The sequence below is a fragment of the Trachypithecus francoisi genome, unplaced genomic scaffold (assembly GCF_009764315.1).
Source record: "Trachypithecus francoisi isolate TF-2019V2 unplaced genomic scaffold, Tfra_2.0 Lachesis_group20, whole genome shotgun sequence".
Classification (NCBI taxonomy): domain Eukaryota; kingdom Metazoa; phylum Chordata; class Mammalia; order Primates; family Cercopithecidae; genus Trachypithecus; species Trachypithecus francoisi.
In genome coordinates, this window is record NW_022681466.1 from 8,716,448 (window position 1) to 8,736,372 (window position 19,925).

At 54.6% G+C, this 19,925-nt stretch overlaps 1 protein-coding gene across 1 annotated transcript in view; it reads left to right on the plus strand.

The window, feature by feature from the left end:
* SEPTIN9 (septin 9) overlaps window positions 1-19,925 on the plus strand; it is a 215,970-nt gene that overhangs the window by 18,384 nt on the left and 177,661 nt on the right. Inside the window, exon 2 of the mRNA XM_033182325.1 lies at window positions 7,952-8,008. Within this exon, the coding sequence (XP_033038216.1) occupies window positions 7,952-8,008 (57 nt within the window). The remainder of the gene's footprint in view (window positions 1-7,951; window positions 8,009-19,925) is intronic.

A 19,925-nucleotide genomic window follows, 5' to 3' on the forward strand; every position in this document is an offset into this window, starting at 1 on the left:
TGCTGGGATTATAGGCGTGAGCCACCGCGACCGGCCGACTTCAGTGTTTTTGTCTCCCTCCTGGTCACTTCCACCCTTAGTGCATCTCTGGAGACCCGAGGGAGCTAAAGACCAGGCTTTGGTGAGCTAAGAATTTAAAAAGCTGTCTCTGTGCTCCTCTGTCAATTCATCACTCTGTTATCTCCCTTGACAATGAATTCAGTTTGAATTTCAGATAAACAAGGATTAATTTTTAGTATAATCATATCCCACAACACATTTGGGATATACTTATGCCTAAAAATGATTCACTGTTTGCTGGCCTTAGTAGCACATGCCTACAATCCCAGTGCTTTGGGAGTCTACGGTTGGAGGATGGCTTGAGTCCAGGAGTGTTCAAGGTTACAGTGAGCCATGATCATGCCATTGAGCTCCAGCTTGGGTAACACAGCAAGATCCTTATCTCTTAAAAAAAAATTGTTGATTGTTTATCTGAAATCCAGGTTTAACTGAGCATCCTGTATTTTATATGAGAACCCTATATGGGTGAGACCCAGAGTCCTGATGCCCACTGGTAAGCCTTTGCAGGGGGGCCCTGTGGGTCCTTGGCTGGCACTGATGCCCTGTGATGAGCAGGGCCATCTGGCGAGGTGGACGCCTGCTGCCTATGCAGGCAGAGCAAGGCCCTGGGCAGGTATGAGCTGATCTCACCTTCCCCAACCTGGGAGCCAGATACTATTGGCAGCTTGCCATCAAGAGAGGGGCCGGTCACCAAGAGAGGGGCCGCCTCCATGGGCCTTCTTTGGCTTTCGGCTCTCCCCCAACCTTCCTCCTACCCCGAACAGAGGCCCAGGGCACCGCGCCAGAACCAGCGTGCTGCCTGCTTTGGTTGGCATTTTGTAGTTGGGGGGACTGTTTCCTTCTCACAGGAGCTGGCGGGTGCCCCTTCCACTTCACAGGGAGGATGGCTGGGACTCCTGACCTTGAGGCAGAGTGCTGTCTTGTTTTCCTTTTTTTTTTTTGAGACAGAGTCTTGCTCTTGTCACCCAGGTTGGAGTGCAGTGGCGTGATCTTGGCTCACTGCAGCCTCCACCTCCTGGGTTCTAGCCATCGATTCTTCTGCCTCAGCTTCCTGAGTAGCTGGGATTACAGGCGCATGCCACCACTGAGAACAATGCCTTCTACAGTGTTTATTCTTCTGTGGGAGCAAGTTCCCAAGGCAAGGGGATTGCTCACCTCATGGATGAATAAACTGACTTTAATCCACAGCCCCAGGTGTCAGCCTTGAGGGTGGGGAAAGGTTGTTCTATGTCCAGGGAGGGGTCAGGGCAAGGCCAGGAGGGTCTGGTGCCCAGTGTACCTCTTCAGGTAGCAGAGGCCAAGGACAGAGGGGAGGAGAAGAGGGAGGTGGCCATTATCTCCTTATCTCAGCTTCCTCTGGAGATAAGCTAAACTATTTTAGCTGTCCACTAAGTCTGGAGATAAGTCTGGAATTTAAACCTTTGACTTTGATCCACCCCTTCACAGCTCCTGTGAGCAAACTGAGCCTCAGAAAAAGGGAGTGAAGCCTGTGCACCCAACCCCGGCTCAAACTGCTCCCACCCCAGGCTCAAACCGCCACCACCCCAGGCTCAAAGCGCCCCCACCTCAGACTCAAAGTGGGAAGGAACCACACGGAAACAAACGGAGGAGGCAGGGGTGACCCGGATGAAAGTCTCCATGACCCACCTTTCCCCAGGGGCTATCTTGGGAGCTTTTTAAACTTTCATTGTTTTTTAATAGAGATGGAGTCTCACTGTGTTGGTCAGGCTGGTCTCCAACTCCTAGCCTCAAGCCATCCTCCCACCTCAGTCTCCCAAAGTGCTGAGGTTACAGGCCTGAGCCACTGCACCTGGCCTCTCTCAGGAGTCTCAAGAAAAAGATTGGGAATAGATTCTTTTTTTTTTCGAGACAGAGTTTTACTCTGTCGCCCAGGCTGGAGTGCAATGGCACGATCTCAGCTCACTGAGACCTCCACCTCCCGGGCTCAGTTGCTTCTCCTGCCTCAGCTTCCTGAGTAGCTGGGATTACAAGCATGCAGGCTAATTTTGTATTTTCATTAGAGACTGGGTTTCACCATGTTGGTCAGGCTGGTCTTGAACTCCTGAACTCAAATGACTTGTCTGCCTCAGCCTCTCAAAGTGCTGGGATTACAGGTGTGAGCCACCATGCCCGGCCAGGAATAGATTATTTTCTGTAGATGACTTCTGGCATTATTGCAAATGGATGTTTATGCACAAGTGAGTTTTCATAACGTCTCATCCTAAAAAGCTCCTTTTTGAGAGAATGGTGACTTTTGATAGAGGAGAGACTGTCCAGGCCTCATTCATTGTCAGCACAAGGGCAGAGCAGGGGTGTGGTGGTGTCCCCCTCCTCTGAGACAGCCCCATCCCTGCTCTGCCCAGGGGTTCAGAAGTCTGGTCTGTTCGAGCCCCAGAGGGGTTTGGAGTGGCTGTCTTACATCACAGGTGGGGTCTATAAGGATCTGAAATAGCCTTTGAGAAGGCTGGTGTAGTTGGTGCATTCCAATCATTAAAGTAACAACAATGATACATCAAATAGGGTCTGCTCAGATTCTGAGTGCCTGTTTCCACCTTGTGACTTACCAGATTCCACCTTGTGACTTACCAGATTCTAGCATAAAAACCCAGGTAAAAGAAAAAATAGCTGGGTGTGGTGGTTTGTGCCTGTAATCTCAGCGTGAGGCCAAGGCAGGAGGATTGCTTGAGACCAGGAGTTTGAGACCAGCTTGGGCCACCTGAGACCCCACCTCTGAAAATAGACAAACAAATAAAAGACCTTCATGCTGTATTTCTTATATCTAGGTTCCCCGAATTATATGCATTGGGGAAAGTCCATTAAGAGAAGCCTCTGGCTGGGTGTGGTGACTCATGCCTGTAATCCCAGCACTTTGGGAGGCCAAGGCGGGAGGATCACAAGGTCAGGAGTTCGAGACCAGCCTGGCCAACATGGTGAAACCCCCATCTCTACTAAAAATACAAAAATTAGCCAGGCGTGGTGGTGCATGCCTGTAATCCCAGCTACTCGGGAGGCTGAGGCAGGAGGATCACTTGAACCTGGGAGGTGGAGGTTGCAGTGAACCAGGTTGATGCCATTGCACTCCAGCGACAAAACGAGACTCAATCTCTAAATAAATTAATAAATAAATAAAGGGAGAGAAGCCTCTGGGCTCCTAGATATGTGGACCAGTGCCCACCCCTACAAAGCTGCTGTGCCCAAAGGGGGTTGTACTAGATGGAGTTGGGGCAAAAGAGCAGGGAGGGCACCAGGCAGTTGACCTGGTCTCCACTGCTGGAAAGGTGCCGTGCTGTTGGTGCCCTGAGCTGGTTCCACAAGGAAGACGCTGCACGCTGCACGGGGCGCCCTAAGTTTGCTTGTCCTGTCTAGGCTCACCCTTTCCTCTCCAGGACCAGGGAGCCTGCTCGTCTCCTGTCTTCAGCACCTTCTCTCTGGCTTGTGAGCGCTGCATTTCTTTCTGCTTGGAACGCTGGCCCGTGTTGGATCCCCGGGCTCCTGCCTTCTGCTGTCTTTTGCTATACCTCGTCAAAGTGTGTTTTATTTCTTTATTTAATTTATTTATTATTATTATTTTTTGAGACAGAGTCTCGCTCTGTCACCCAGGCTGGAGTGCAATGGTGCGATCTCGGCTCACTGCAACCTCCGCCTCCCAGGTTCAAATGATTCTTCTGTCTCAGCCTCCCAAGTAGCTGGGATTACAGACACACGCCACCATGCCCGGCTAATTTTTGTATTTTTAGTAGAGATGGGGTTTCACTGTGTTGGCCAGGCTGGTCTCGAACTCCTGACCTCAGGTGATCAGCCCACATTGGCCTCCCAAATTGCTGGGATTACAGGCGTGAGTCACCACGCCCGGCCAACTATTGTATTATTGATATAATAATATCACAGCCAGGTGCAGTGGCTCATGCCTGTAATCCCAACACTTTGGGAGGCTGAGGCAGGCGGATCACCTGAGGTCAGTTCGAGACCAGCCTGGCCAACATGGTGAAACCCTGTCTCTACTGAAAATACAAAAATTAGCCGGGGCGTGGTGGTGGGTGCCTGTAATCTCAGCTACTTGGGAGGCCGAGGCAGGAGAATCACTTGAACCTGGGAAGCGGAGGTTGTGGTGAACTGAGATCATGCCACTGCAGTCCAACCTGGGTGACAGAGCAAGACTCCATTTCAAAAGTACTACTACTAATAATAATATCACTTATTGAGTTTTAATTTTGTGCCAGGCACTGTCCTAAGTACTTGCACTATGTGACCTCATTTACTCGGAATAACCTATGAGCACCATCTCTGTCCCCAAGGAAGCTGAGACTCAGGACATGGAAGTCATTTCCCAGGGCCCACAGCGAGGGCCTGGTGAGGTCTGCATTTGAATTCTGATCATCTGACTCCTGGCTTTCCTGCCTCCTTTGCCTCCCCAAACTCAAAAACTTTCATCTGGAATGACTCCAGATAGCTAGATTTCAATTGTCTTCTCTCCTTCTGAATATGTTTTATTTTAAAATCACATAAAGATAACTCAGTGCTCAACTGGAGCCACGGAATCGTTAGATGTCTTGGAGACTTTTCCAGCTACCTCTTTGCTGGACTCAGACACAGGCCTGAATAATTAGGTCCAAGGAGCTGAACTGGAGCTGCTTGTGGCCAGAGGTCTCTTCCTGGGAACAGTGGTGGTGACAGCGGCTGCACTGAGCCTGGCAATTTGTTCAGGAGCAGGGGACGCTCAGGCTGCGCTCGTCCCCTTCTTATGAACGAAGTTTGCTTTGCGTCTTCTCTGTGCCAAGGGCTGCCAGGCACAAGATGCCTGTTTTGGGAAATCAGAAAAATAAACAGTGTAAATAAAACAAAAACTCCACCCAAGAAATCTGAGACAGATGCTGTTTTCCCCACCGTTTCTCCACCCCCGTGCTGGGTTTGGAGAGAGTGGGCCAGCCTGTTTCCTAGGGATAAGATGCCCTGGGGAGTTTCACCTGGATGGGACCTCTTCTATTTTACTTTTGCCCGGTGCCAGGGGGCAGAGGGCAGGGGTGGTGTCCGTCTGGCCCAGGGAAAAGGACAGGGCAGCCTTTGTCGCCAGCATCCCCTGCAGAGATGTCTCAGCCAGAAGTGACTCGATCCAGGAACGTGTGTCCCGTTCTCTGCTGGGCGGCCGCTCCTTACCCCCCCGTTGTTTCTATGGTGGGGTGTGCTGGATTTATGGGAAGAGCTCTAGTTCACTCTCAGCCCCGGACAGCAGAGCATCCCAGTAGTGCCCTGATGGTGTGTGCGTGGGATGTGTGGAACAGGATAGTGACCCCATGCGCATTATATGCAGTGCGCCTTCCAGTCAGGTGAGCTCATGGCCATCGTGGAAGTGAGCTCAGCTGGGGCTGGAGGGCCCAGGCACACTGTGTGCCACTCAGCAGCCTTGGGAGCAGGTTCATCCTCCTCCCCTCTCCTCTCCTGTCCTGGTCCTGGGCAGCCCACCAGAGCCGCTCTCTGGGCCGTCTCTCCTGGTCTTAAGGGGGCTGTCATTTCTGGGAGGCAGATGCTGGTCCCTCCATCCCCGCCTCCTGGAGATCTGCGCCAAGGTCTGCCTTTCTGTCTGGAGGGACTGGCCCTCCTGGGTTTTCCTGGTGGGGTTTTTGTTGCTTAGCAGTGAGCAGAGTGAGTGGGCACTAAGAGGAGGATGCTGGGTGAGGTCACAGACATGGCTGGGGCAGGCTGGGGGTGCTGGAGGTGAATTCCTTAGCTGTGCAACCTTGGGCAGTTTGCCCAGCCCTGGGCCTCACTTCCTCCTCTGTGAAATGGGGCAGGAGCACCTGCCTGCTGGGGTTGTGGGTTCGGTGAATCGGAGCTAAGGTGTAGCTCACAGCCTGCCGTCAGACCCTCGCAAGCAGAAGTGGGTGTCCCTGCTCAGCGTCCTCCGGCCATTACTTCAAGGCTCAGCTTGGTCCTCGCCACCTCCGTGAAGCCTCCCTGGTTACTCCAGGCATCAGGACCCACTCCCTCTTTGGAGCCTTGTGCCACACATGTTTCTCATGGTGTTGCTTTCCCTGGAGGATGGGTTCAGCTAAAATTGGGGCCCATCTCGGGGTTCCCCCCAGCACCAGAGAGGTTCAGACTTAGTAGAGACGGGTACCCAGTTGATACCAGTTCCATGAAGGACACACTGTGCCCATTCTGCTGCCAGCTGCTGAGTCTGGTATCCTGTAGTTATGGAACATGGATACAGGCCTGGAAAGCTGGACACGAAGTCCAGGTGTGCAGGTCACTCTGCCTCAGCTCTGAACGTTTAGAAACAAGCTGGCTGCACCCATTTCCATCTGGTCACAGTTTAGGAGTGGGGTTGTGGAATGGATGGAAGGAAGGGTGGGTGGGTGGGTTGATGGGTGGGTGGATGGATGGACGGATGGATGAATGGATGATGGGTAGATGGGTGAAGGGCTGGATGGATGGGTGAATGGATGTGTGGAGGGGTGGTGGGGTGGATGAGGTCCATGGGTGAATGAGTGGATGGATGGGTGGGTGAATGGATGGGTGGATGAACGGGTGGGTGGGTGAATGGCTGGGTGGGTGGATGGATGGGTGGGTGAATGGCTGGGTGGGTGAACGAGTGGGTAGATGAATGGATGGGTGGGTGAATGGCTGGGTGGGTGAATGGCTGGGTGGGTGAATGGCTGGGTGGGTGAACGGGTGGGTAGATGAATGGATGGGTGGGTGAATGGATGGGTGGGTGAATGGATGGGTAGATGAATGGATGGGTGGGTGAATGGGGTACATGGGTGGGTGGATGCATGGGATGCATGGGTGGATGGGGTATATGGGTGGGTGGATGGGTGGATGGATGGGTAGATCAATGGATGAGTAGGTGGATGGGTGGGTAGGTGGGTGGGTGGATGCATGGGTGGGTGGATGGATGGGTGGATGCTTAGGAGCCTCTCTGGCGGGTTCCAGGGAGGAACTGGCATCTTTGACCAGCAGCCAGCATGGTGATCAGATGCAGGGAGGTCTCTGGGTCTACCTGATCCCTTATCTCACTGTTGGTGGGTCTGGGCTGGTGGTGTGTCCCTGAAGCTCTCTGAAGGGTGGCTGTACGGCATTGCCCAGGGGACATCCCCAGAGCGCTGTGCTCTGCAGCAAGAGTGGCTGCCTGTGCTCCTAGGGCCGCTCCTCCTGGCAGCATTTCGGGTTTGCTCGGCTTAGCACCTTGGCAAATCTCCTCGAGTTAGGACTTGCCTGCCATAAGCCTCTCCAACGAGCAGCCCCAGGCCAAGGCCTGTGTGTGGGCAGAGGGAGCACGTGCCGAGGGAGGCTGCATTAATCTGAGGTTCCGTTTTTGTTCCCTCCTGGGGCAAAAGGAAAAAATAGGCTGTCCCACTCCATCCCCAAATCCAGCCCAGCTGCACCCAGCCCTGGGAGTGAAGGGAGCTGGATCAGGACTGCTGGTGAGTCGTAGACTCTGGTGTAGGGAAACCCCGGTTTATAAGACGGGTGGACACGGAGGAAGGAGGAGACTCCGTCCAGCAGAGACACACTTGGGCGCAGCCCAGTTTGGAGTCTGGTGGACGTGGGCTCACCTATGTGCAATTCTCATTCACTGTGTGGCCACGGACAAGTGGCACTCTGTGGAGACCCAGCTTCCTTATCTGCAAAACGGAAGCAGTGGGGCTTGGGGGAGGCTGTGTGTGAGGGTTTGGCCCAGAGCCCCGCCAGCAGACAGACAGCAGTGGCTGTCATCCCTCCAGGGTCCACGGTTACCTGGGGGAGTAGGGCCTCTGCCCTCAAATGGGCCCCGTTTTTGGTTCTGGAACTCACAGCAGGAGCAGAGGTGAGGACACTCCCGATGTTAGCCATCCGCCCAGAGGGAGAGCACTAGTGGCCTTGTGTGACCTTTGCCCTTTGTCTCTGTCTTTAGGAGGCACGCGGACCTCCAGTGGCCGGCTCCGGAGGCTTGGTGACCCCAGTGGCCCAGGTAGGTGGCTCGCTCCACCCCGGCCCCAGCTCATGGGCATGTTTGTGCTGTGGCCCCTTCGTTCTTCTGGTCCAGGACCTGCCTCCCCACCTGGCCTCCCTGGATGAGTGGGGCCACTTGCCCGTTTCCCAGGGAGACGCTGTCTTTGACGGCTTTGGACTCAGGTGGCTTCCGGGCCTGTCGACGCTGCCCTGCTGGAGATGATCCTTGTGGGGGCAGAGTCAGCAACTCCCAGGCTCAGGGAGCAGGCCCATGTGTGTGGGACAGAGGAGAGAACAGGAGATAGATAGGGCTGGATGGTTTGGTTTGAGGTGCTGAGGGGACAGGCGCGCCATGGACAGGTAGCTTTGGCTGTGGGACTCTCGGTGCTGGTTCAGTATCCATGGGCTCCCTGCAACCTTGCAGGGTGGAAGACGCTCTAGGATAGAGCAGATACGGCCAGAGTTACCTAGGAGGAAATAAGTGGGCCTCTGGCAGTGGTCACTGTGCTATTCCTTCTGCTTTTTCCATGTGTTTGGGAATTTTCCACACTCACCAGTAGGAAGGGGAAACAGAGGCACCTATCAGAGCTCTGGGGCTGGCCATCCAGGACAGGAGTTACAGCTCACAGGCTTGGAGGGACTCTACCAGCCACCGGGTACAGCCTGGGCAGGGCACTGGAACAGAGAGGTGAGGGCTCTGCCTCCAGCCCTCGCCCCCCAGGACTGAGTCTGCGCGTCGTCTTCTCCCCACTGGGTGTCCCCGATCTCCCCTGCCTGACCCTGGTGTGGCCATAAGTGTCTCTGTTCCCAGGAGCCTACGTGGTTCTTGGCTGTCACTTGCAGCGGCCAGGCTGGGACAGGTGCCCATCTAGTGGCTTTTCTATTTGGAGAGGATGATGGGTCACAGCAATGAATGAACTTACCTCCCCTAGGAGATGAGGGGCTCCGAGAAGGGCAGAGATGGCGTGGTCATCTGTGCATATGTGCTGGGGGCCAGCTGGTGCCAGACCCCTGGCTGCCATCATGGTGGCAGCCAGGCAGGGACCGTGCCTTCATGAATGAGCCATTCTAGAGGAGACAAAGTTTCCAAAGGACACGGACCCGGAGTCAATTCCACACAAATAGAGCACCCGTGGGCCAGGGCTGCCTTCAGAACCAGGTGAGGTAGCCGTCCTGCCAGGACAAGGCACTCATGGGGGCAAGGAATGTGCCCATCTGCAGCCCCACCTCCGTGCTCGAGACCAGCCCCGGCTAATAGAACCTTCTGTGATGGTGGCTCTGTTCCGTACATCCCCACCCCGCCATCCTGTATGGTAGTCGCTTGACCACCTGGGTCTACTGCACACTCGAAGTCTAAATGTTTATTTTATTCACTCATTTACTTGCATAGAATTATTGATTTATTTTAAATGGATTTCCACTTGTATGTACATGTGGCTAGTGGCTGTGAAACGGAACAGTTCCAGACCACCCTGGCTACCTGAGACCCCACAATTCTATACCCGAAGCCTGCTTCTGATCCTGAGTTGGCTTTTATGGGGACAGCACAGACCCCTCCTAAGTCTGCCCTCCAGAGGTGGATGCAGCGCCTGTGGACTGTGCACCCCCAGGCCTGGAGGGGGGAGAGGGTGGCTTTTTGCAGGAAGTGGGAGTGGAGGGGATGGCGTGTACATGTGGGTGATGTGGGACCTTGTGTGGCTATGCGGACTGCCATGTCCACATGAGTGCATGTGAGGTCCCTTGCAGTACAGGATGGGACTGTATGTGGGGAGAGCGGGGTGACGCTCTGGCTGGAGGCCCCTGGGCAGCTGCATGATTCGGCGCCGGGGTTAAGAGGGGCCCCGCCTATTGCAGTCATGTTGGGCACTAGCCACTGGACAGCCCAGCCACTACTGTGTTTCTGGGGAGCTTTTCTCAGGTTCCGCATCTGATCTGCCTCTCCATCTCCCTCCCTCTCATTGGCCAGCTTCTGGTGGAATGGGTGGGGAGGGTCCCCCAGTGCTTGTGGGGGTTGCCTCTTGGGAGCCTGGCACCCTGGGCTGCGTGGACACAGCCTCCCCCGGTGGTTGCTTCCCTCTGCTTAGACCGGCTGGTTCTGTGCCGTCAGCACTTGGCAGCCGCTATCACAGCTCAGCTTGGAAGCCTAAGGCATAATTTGCTGAAGCCCAAAGCTGCAAGCTGGTGATCTGGGTTTGTGTGGGACTGCCTGCTGACACACGGGGTCCTCCCTCTGTGGGCCTCTGTGGGCTCTGGCCTGAGACACCCTTTCCTCATCTTGGCTTCTGTCTTTCTCACTGCCTCCCTGCTGCTGAGACCCTGGTCCAGGCAGGAGTTCATTCCTAGACGTCCCAGCATCTCAGGCCTCCCCATTTGACACTCCCCAGATGACTGTCTGCCATCCCGTCCTCCCAACCCAACTTCTCTGTAGATCCACATCTGGCCAGTCTCCTATGTCTGGGACTCTTGCCCTCCCCAGAAGGACAAAGGCTCTTCTCGAGGCTGTGTTTGGGACTGGGCCAGGGATGACATTTCTGGCAAGAGCTTAAATGACACCATGATCAACCCTTTGGTCAGCTCACACACTTTCTCTCCTTTTTTTTTTTTTCTTTTTTTAAAAAAATGGAATTGTTAGAGCTAAAAAAAAAAAAAAAAAGTAAAGAACAAGATAACAAAACACCTGTGTACTCACCGTCCCGCTTAAGAAGTGAGACATTGCAGGTATAGCCCAGCCCTGGGTGACCCTCTCCATCCCAGCCCTGCTCCCACTGCAGTGCTCACCCCCGGATTGGGCAGGCATGTGTGCTGGGCGATGGTGTGTCTGAGGAGCCTAGGTCTCCTCTTTTTTTTTTTTTTTTTGAGATAGAGTCTCATTCTGTCGCCCAAACTGGAGTGCAGTGGCGCCATCTCAGCTCACCGCAACTTCTGCCTCCTGGGTTCAAGCAATTCTTCTGCCTCAACCTCCCCAGTAGGTGGGATTACAGGCACCCGCCACTATGCCTGGCTAATTTTTTTGTATTTTTAGTAGACACAGTTTCACCATGTTGGTCAGGCTGGTCTCAAACTCCTGACCTCAGGGGATCCACCTGCCTCGGCCTCCCAAAGTGCTGGGATTATAGGTGTGAGCCACCACATCCGGCCTGGTCTCCTCTTGAATACGGTCGTCAGCATCGTGTGTCTGAACAGCCTAGGTCTCTCTCCTCTTGAATGCCGTTGTCAGCATCGTGTCCTCGGTGCCTGACTGGAGTCAGTGGGTGCCTGACTGGAGTCAGTGGCTGCCCTGCTTGTGCCCACAGCGTGATGGTGTGGAGATGTATCCGTGTAGATCCACTTAGCCTTGGTTCATTTATTTTGGCAGCTAGCGAGTGTTCGTCCGTGTGGGGAGGCAGAGTTTGCCAGTCCCGTGGACCACTGGTGACATCACCGAAGGTCTTCTCTGTCATTAGCGCTGCCGGGAACGTGTGTTTCCCCAGGTGGATTGGTTGGGCTGTGGGGACGCGCTCCTCAGCCCTTCTAGATGTTATCACTGCGTCCTTCCGAGTGGCCTTCTGCTAGGCTCTCCCATATTCACACATTTTCTGTGCCTCAGTCAGCCTCTCTGGGCAGCCGCCTCCCTGACTGAGCGTCCAGCTGACTTTTGCCCTGGTTCCCACGGTGCACGGAGCATTTCATCTCGGTGGTGCCCGAGCTTCCTTCCCTCTGGCCCTCAGTCCCCGGCGCCAACTCCTCTGCCTGACATCCCGTGTCTCTGGGTCCTGCTCCTCCATCTTCCAATGCCTCTGGGGTGCGTGGCCTCATCCCCAGTGCCCCCGTCATCCCTTCTGTCCTGGGTTGAATCGTGTCCCCCACAAACTCATGTCCACCAAAAACCTCAGAATGTGACCTGGGAGTTGGAAATGGGGTCTTTGCAGATGTAAGTAGTTAAGGATCTTGAGATGAGGTCATTCTGGATCAGGATGGACCCTAAATCCAACGACTGATGTCTTGAAAAGAAGCAGAGAGGCCACAGGCGCACCGGGAAGAGCCACGCGAAGGCAGCAGCAGATGGTGGAGTGATGCAGCCCCAGGCCAGGAAGCGCCTGGGAAGAGGCAAGGAAGGGCCCCCCACCCCACCTCAGAGCCTTCCTAGGGAGTGTGGCCCTGCTGACACCTTGATTTTGGACCTCTGGCCTCCAGCACTGGGAGAGAACCTGCTTCCATTTTTTCAAGCCCCACAGCTGTGGTCCATTATGGCAGCTACAGGACACTGATGCGCTTCCCTACCTGGCCACTGTGGATGGGCCACACCTGCCCGCAGGAAGTCTCCCTCAAGCACTGTAGGTGTCTCTGCCCTCACAGGGGACGCCTGCACAAGGAGGTGTGAAAAGGGCCCTGCAGGAGCGGGGCCTGGGCTGGTGCTCGCTCCCTCCCTTCATCCTACACCAGTTCCCACGCCTCTTCCGGAAGGAGTGCCCGGCCCCACCCGGTGAATCAGAGCCCAACTCTCCTGACAATTGGCTGTCACTTATTTTATTTAACTGCCACCATCCCCAGGAGACAGAAAATGCCAGAGGGGTGGGGCCTGGGCAGTGTCTCCTCGCTACTTCCCCAGGGTACCGTGCCACATTGCCTTGGTGCACAGAGTAGCTGCTCAAAGTGAGTCGGACAAACAGGTCCCCCCTGCCCAGCCATGCAGACAAAAGTGTGCCACGTGGAGGGAGCTGGCTGTGGAAGAGACCACCAGCATCTTGGCTGCTTGAGGACCTTGTCCCTGGGCTCCTGTGGCACCCCTAGCTCGTTACTTCCTTTCTCACCCATAGCTACTCGCTCTTCCTCTATTTCTCTGATGTCAGCCTTGCCACCCACCCAGGTTCACAAGCAGGAAATCTCAGAGTTGATCTTGACCTCTGCCTCCCCAGCACCCCCAGGTCAACAGGTTGCCAAGATCTCATCAACTCACCCTCCACATACTGGCCCTTGGACAGGCTGCCCTGGTCATGGTCATGTCTTGGTTGGGCCTCTGTCATATCTCCTTGGACCGGCGGGTGCCGTCCTGCCCACCCCTGTCCTGCTGTGGCTCCTTCCTATCCACAGCCAACATTTAGAGGACGATTACCGCTTCCCTCCTCTGTGCTGGGGACCCGGTGATAGGATCCCTCCACCCGATCATGTACAATAGACCTGGGCCTGGTCTTCTTACTTACAGAGCCCTTAGTTTCTGCCCACAAGCCTCGAGTGTGGATTTGTGCTGCCGCCCAGCCTTACCCTGATACTGCTTTCCAGCCTGGAGGCCCCTGCTGCTTCTGCGCTCCTGGCTTTGAGTGCTCGGACCTTTCTGGATGGGTTACCACTTGTCCTCTGGAGAGCAGGGCTTCCATGCTCCTGGACCCAGCTGGCTCAGGGTGACTTTGGGCCATCTTGTCACACCCCTTCTATCAGCTTGGCCTGGGTTATTTCTGTGTCCTCCACAGCCTTGGACCAGAGCTGGGGCGGAATGCTCTCCTGGTGTGTGGCAGGCAGTCAGGAAATATTGCTGGACTGACCTTGATAGGAGATGCTTGGGAGAATTGGCCAAAAAACTAGCTTAAAATGCAAATATGGGCCTTCTTTTGCATTGGCTAAAGAGTAGCTTTTCTCTGTTTGCCTCCTGGGTAAGAAATTGATGGCAAATGCAGTGTCTCCAAGGAGGAGAAGAAGGTGACAAAAAGGGTCTGTGTAACAGGGCAGGCACTAGGCATTTGTGACTATTTAAGTTTAAATTATTTAACCTAAATGCGAAACTCTGTGCCTTCCTTGGTAGCCCTTCCACATTGCAAGCGTTCACTGCCACATGTGGCTGCCATATTGACCACAGCAGATACAGAACATTGACATCATTGGGGAAAGTTCTATGGGCGGTTTAGATCATCTTCACGTTGGATCTGTAAATTCATTGTTTATCCAGCGAACGGTTGCTGGGCACCTACTGAGCAGGCAGGATGAAAGACACCCGCTGTTGGGGGAGTTTTCTGTTGGCTGCAGAGAAGCTTAAACTCAGGGGGCCTGGGGCAAACTCTGCAAGGGCCCTTGGCCTCTGCACCCCCAGACCTCCCTCACTCTGCACAGGCAGTCGGGGGCCCCCTCTAGGAATGGAGCGCCAGCTCTGGCTCCTGTCAGGCTACAGCCCGGACGGATGGCTGAGCACGAGGCTGTGAGAGTGGAACTGGGCCCGGCCGGGCTGCTTCTCCTCGTTGTCTTGGTTTCCTTCCATGCTGACCTGGAAGGACTCCTAAAGCAACAGGCCTGCCCAGGCGGTTTGCACCAGTAAACCCTGCAGCGGCCCCAAGGGCAGAGATAGCTGGATTGTATTTATTTAGGAACAGCCAAAGCTCGAGGCACAATAAAAAGTGGAGAAAGATTCCGGAGAGGAATGCAGCTGGCCTCAGCCCGGGAATCCGTCTTGCTTGGGAGGCTGTAGGCGGGCCAGGCTGGGGCCAGCCTGGAGGGTCTTGGCCGGCTCTGCTGGCAGGTACAGTAGCAGGGTCAGCAGGAGGGAGACCGGGACGGAGCTCCTTCCCTTTTAATTCAGGGAAGCAAACTTCAGTGGTTGTCTGAGGATGAGCAGGAAATGAATGGAAAAGTCTTTTTTTTTTCTTTTTTCTTTTTAGGCAGGGTCTTTCTCTGTCCCCCAGGCTGGAGTGCTGTGGCACAGTCATAGCTCACTGTAGCCTCAACCTGCCGGGCTTAAGGGATCCTCCCACCTTAGCCTCCTAAATAGCTGGGACTACAGTTGTGCGCCACCATGCCTGCCTAATTCTTAAAAGAAATGTCTGCAGGCTAGGCATGGTGACCCATGCCTGTAATCCCAGTACTTTTGGAGCTGAGGTGGGAGGATCCCTTGAGCTCAGATGCTCCAGACCTGGGCAACATGGCGAGACCTTGTCTTGACTAAAAATACAAAAAGTTAGCTGGGCGTGGTGGTGCACCCCTGTAGTTCCAGCTACTCTGGAAGCTGAGGCTACAGTGAGTTGTAATTACATCACTGCCCTCCAGCCTGGGCAAAGGGAGGAAGAAGGGGCCCTCAAAAAGAAATTTTTTTTTTTTTGAGACAGAGTCTCGCTCTGTTGCCCAGGCTGGAGTGCAGTGGCATGATCTCGGCTTGCTGTAGCCTCTGCCTCCTGGGTTCAAGTGATTCTCCTACCTCAGCCTCCCAAGTAGCTGGGATTACAGGTGTGAGCCACTGTGCCTGGACTCTTTTTTTGTAGAAATGGTATTTCTTTATGTTGCCCAGGCTGGTCTTGAACTCTTGGCCTCAAGTGATCCTCCCACTTTGGCCTCCCAAAGTGCTGGAATTACAGGTGTGAGCCACCACTGCCAGCAGGAAGTCACTTTTTAAAGCGAGAGGTTGTGCATCCTCTATAGCTTGGTACTCAGCATGGAGGATTTACTGGAACTTGTGTTAGGTGAGGGGACATGGAAGATGGCAACAAATCCAAGCCCGGAGCGTCAGAAAGCATCCTTTCAGCCTGAGATGCCTTGTCTCCGCCTCCGCGTAGGACCCTTCCCCAGCAAGGCAGTGCCGATCCTACAAAGCCTCTTTCCTGAAGGCCCCTGCTGCCCACATCAGCGTCTCCTGGACCGCCTGCTCCTTCCCTGCATGGCTGGGCCAGCCCCAGGTCCTCCTGGCCTGGTGTAGGCAGCACAGGCCACCCTGGGGAATGCCTGGCATGTGTCCCCTCCCCTCTGGGTACCGGGGGATGAAGCTGTGCTTCGTGGAGGGGGGCAGAGGCGCTAGTGCCCGGGATGGTGCGCCTGGGGCAGCTGAACTGGACCCGGCTCCTGCTGGGCCCCTGTGGAGCCCAGATTGTTGTGAGAAGGTGACCCGTACCTTTCACTTTTGTTTCACGTGGGAACAGGGGCTCAGTCTACACACGTATTCGGTTTGGAGTATGAATTTCCATGGAGAAGGAAAATCTCTACTAAGAAGGCTCTGATGTCAGGATTGTCTGTGAGGGCCGGGCCATGTTCTGGGGCAGGACAGGAGTGGAGGAGGCAACCAGGGAAGGCTTCCTGATGGAGGAGGCATTTGATAGCGTCTTGGAAAAGAAGCAGTTCCTAGGCCAAGCCAGACAGTGAAGAACGACCATCTAACTTCTTGCAAGATGCCCCCAGGCTGAGGCAAAGCAGGTTGAGTGTGACACTTCCTTCCTTTCTGTGGGTTCTGGCCTTTCCGGAGCCCGGCCAGTGCCATTGGAGACAAAGTGGCCTTCTCTCTTCCTTCCCGCCCTGCCAGGCCCCACTGCGCCCGCTGAGCCCTACTTTGCAATTAAGAGGAGCTGTGAACCAATGATGCTGATGTCACAAAAAAGTGGCCGGGGTCTACGGGGGGTGAAGGACAGAGATGCTGCCCTGAGAACTGTCTGGAAAGGGCTTTTGGGTAACAGTGCCCACTCCAGGGTATAGGCAGGCTGGGGTGACCGGGAACTGGGCTCACAGGCTGGCACAACTAGAGTTTCCCAAAGCCGTGGCTCTGAGGGCCCTTCCTTCCTGGGACAGCAACCTTTGGTCCAATTTGGGAAAAGGTGGGTTAAACCCAGCCCGGCTCCCTCACTGCAGGATTACTCAGTGCGTTTAGTATGCAACTGTGCCTCTGAATTTAAGACAGGACCACAGAAACCACTTCAGTGTTCCTCTGGAGGGAGGGACCACGGGGCTCGGGTCTGCGCTGGCCTGGTGAGGTGCCCCCTTAGTGCTTTCACGGAGGCTGAGACACCGTGGGCAGTGAGAGGTTGGCCCCTCGCCTCCCCCACCCTCGGCTGGCCTTACCCCACCACCTCCGCACTCGCCTCCCAGCCGGCTCATGACTAACTCCTGCCTCTTCACAGCCAATCGGTGCTGCCAGGTTTTCCACTTCAAGTGATCCCCTGCCTGGGCCAAAATGTTTGGATTTTCAGGCACAGAGGGGAGATGGACCTCAGGCCAAACCACGCTGGGTAAAGCTGAGGGTCAAGGCCGCGCTCAGCAAGCGCTCCAGCCCTGGCCGTCAAACCCATAGTGTGCACAGCGTGCGGGAGGTGGCCGGGTGAATGAACTTGTCATAGTCCAGCCCCTCAGTTGGGGCTGTTCCCAAGTTCCCACCGCCAGCCTGGCTGGGTCAGAGCCTGGTGGGGCCTTCCTGGGCTTCCCTGCCCCACAGCGGGAGTTTGTATGGAGAGTCTTGAGTGAGGTTAATGGGTGTTCTTCCTTTTTTTTTTTTTTTTTGAGACAGGGTCTCACTCTTTTCACCCAGCCTGGGTTGCAGTAGCACGATCATAGCTCGATGCAGCCTCAGACTCCTGGCTTCAAGCAATCCTTCCGCCTCAGCCTCCCAAAGTGCTGAGATTACAGGCGCGTGCCATCTTGCCCAGCTGGGGTTTCTGCTTTATACTTTTTCTCTTGTTGCTAAACTCAATACAACGAAAGATATTACATTTATAATCAGAAAAACCAACAAGAAATATTATTTCAAAATTGGAAAAGGGATTAAAGAAACAAACCAAGAAACCTCTGCGATTCCTGCCGATCGGAGTCAGTGGTTATTAGTGGTTGGCTTAATACAATGTTTTAGGAAGAAATAGAATAACGGAAAGCAGCTCCAGTGAGCTGAGCCCTGGCTCTGTCTGTGGTACTACATCAGTTTCCCACAGCTGCTGTAACGAGTGGCCACAAGCTGGCTGGGTCGCAACAACGCCCAGCCATCCTCTCACAGCTCTGCAGGCCACACGTCCGAGATCAGGGTCACCAAGCTGAAATCAGGGTGTCCCCTGGGCACAGACCTCTGGAGGCTCTAGGGCAGGGGTTCCCACCCCTGTGTGTGTCCTATTAGGAACTGGCCTGCACAGCAGGAGGTGAGTGGCTGGCAAGCGAGCGAAGCTTCATCCGTATTTACAGTCACTCCCCATTGCTTGCATTACTGCCCAAGCTCTGCCTCCTGTCTGATCAGCCATGGTGTTAGATTCTTACAGGAGTGCGAACCGTATTGTGAACTGTGCATGTGAGGGATCTAGGTTGTGGGCTCTTACGAGAATCTAATGCCTGATGATCTGTCACCGTCTCCCATCACTACCAGATGGGACCGTCTAGTTGCAGGAAAACAAGCTCAGGCTCCCTCTGATTCTATATTATGGTGAATTGTATAATTATTTCAGTGTAATAATAATAGAAATAAAGTGCACAATAAGTACAGTGTGCTTGTGGCCGGGTGCGGTGGCTCACACCTGTAATCCCAGAGTGAAACTCTGTCTCAAAAAATAAAAAAATAAAAGCCAGGTGTGGTGGCTTACGCCTGTAATCCCAACACTTTGGGAGGCCAAGCTTGGCGGATCACGAGGTCAGGAGTTCAAGACCAGCCTGGCCAACGTGGTGAAACCCCATCTCTACTAAAAATACAAAAATTAGCCGGGTAGGGTGGCAGGCGCCTGTAATCCCAGCTTCTTGGGAGGCTGAGGCAGAAGAATCACTTGAATCCAGGTGGCGGAGGTTGCAGTGAACTGAGTGTGCCACTGTACTCCAGCCTGGGCAACAGAGTGAGACTCTGTCTCAATAAAATAAAAGAATAAATATAATGCACTTGAAACATCTCGAAACCATCTCCCCACTCCCTGGTCTGTGGAAAAATTGTCTTCCATGAAACTGATCCCTGGTGCCAAAAAGGTTGGGGGCTGCTGCCTTCATCTCCTGCCCCTTCGAGCCTCTGGTGGCTGTGGGCGTCCCTTGGCTTGTGGTTGCATGGCCCTTACCTTCAACACCAGCATCTTCGTATCTCTCCGGGCCCCATCTCCACTTGACCATCCTTGTCTGTGTCGAATCTCCCGCTGCCCCTGTCTTGTGTGAGCACCGAGATTGCCTTTAGGGACCCCCTGGACCATCCACGTGTTCTCGCCACAGCAAGATCTGCAACTGAATCACAGATGCAAAGACCGTTGTTCCAAACAAGGTCCCATTTGCAGGTCTAGGGATTAGGACATGCTATCCCTGGGGCCATTATTCAGCCTTCTCTAGTGCCCGTGATCCCTCCCTCCCTCCCCAGCCTCCCACCTCAGCTGAGATGCTGTTCCCATCTCCCTCACTGCCTGGCTGCCTGTGGGGCTGTCCTCCAGGCTCTTTAGGAGGAGGTGGTTGCTTTATGTCTCCCAGAAGGCTGGGAATGGTCCTCCCCACCCCCCAAGAAGACATCTTTTCTGACAAAGGAGACTGCATTTCGGGTCCTATCCCAGGCAGAGAGTGGACGGGACTGTGGCCTGAAGTGGCCTTTCAGGGCTCTAGCTGAGGGCTGTGCATGGGCCTCACCTGGTCACGGGTCACTCACGTGGCTCTGTGGGGCAGGGATTGTAAACTCAGAGGCCTGCGGGGTGTGTCGAGGTGGAGGGGTGCAAATATTGGAAATTTGTGTGGGGTCCTTGGGGAGCAGTACAAACTGGAAACTGTTTTGTCTGAAGGGCAGAGCAGTCTTACACTAGCCCTGTGTGGCCAGGCAGGAAGGCTTCTGTGGTGTGGCCATGTGTCCTCCCTTTCTCAACAGAAGCTGACAATCTGGAGTTTTCAGAGAGATTGCCTGAGTTCTCAGCCTTGGCACGAATACACATTCTCTTTAAACAGGCTTGGGCCAACAGAACCGGCCTCTGTGTCTCAGGTTTGAATGAACCCTTGAGGTGAAGCTTAAAGACAGAGAGGATGCCCCCTTCCCCACCCAGGGACCCACACTGTAGGCCCCCACCTGCTCTGCTGTGCCCTTGCCCTTGGCCTCCGCATGGACACTGACCATGTGCTGGTGGGGACCCCCCAGGCAAGCAGCCTCTGAGGACCCCGGATGAACAGTGGGGAACAGCACTGATCCCCCAGTGGGGCCCCGAGTTCCCGGAGAGGAAGACTCGCTCCCTCCCAGAGGACGGCTGGAGACTTACTGACTCATGCATGTGTGGTAGGAATCATCCAGGAAGTCC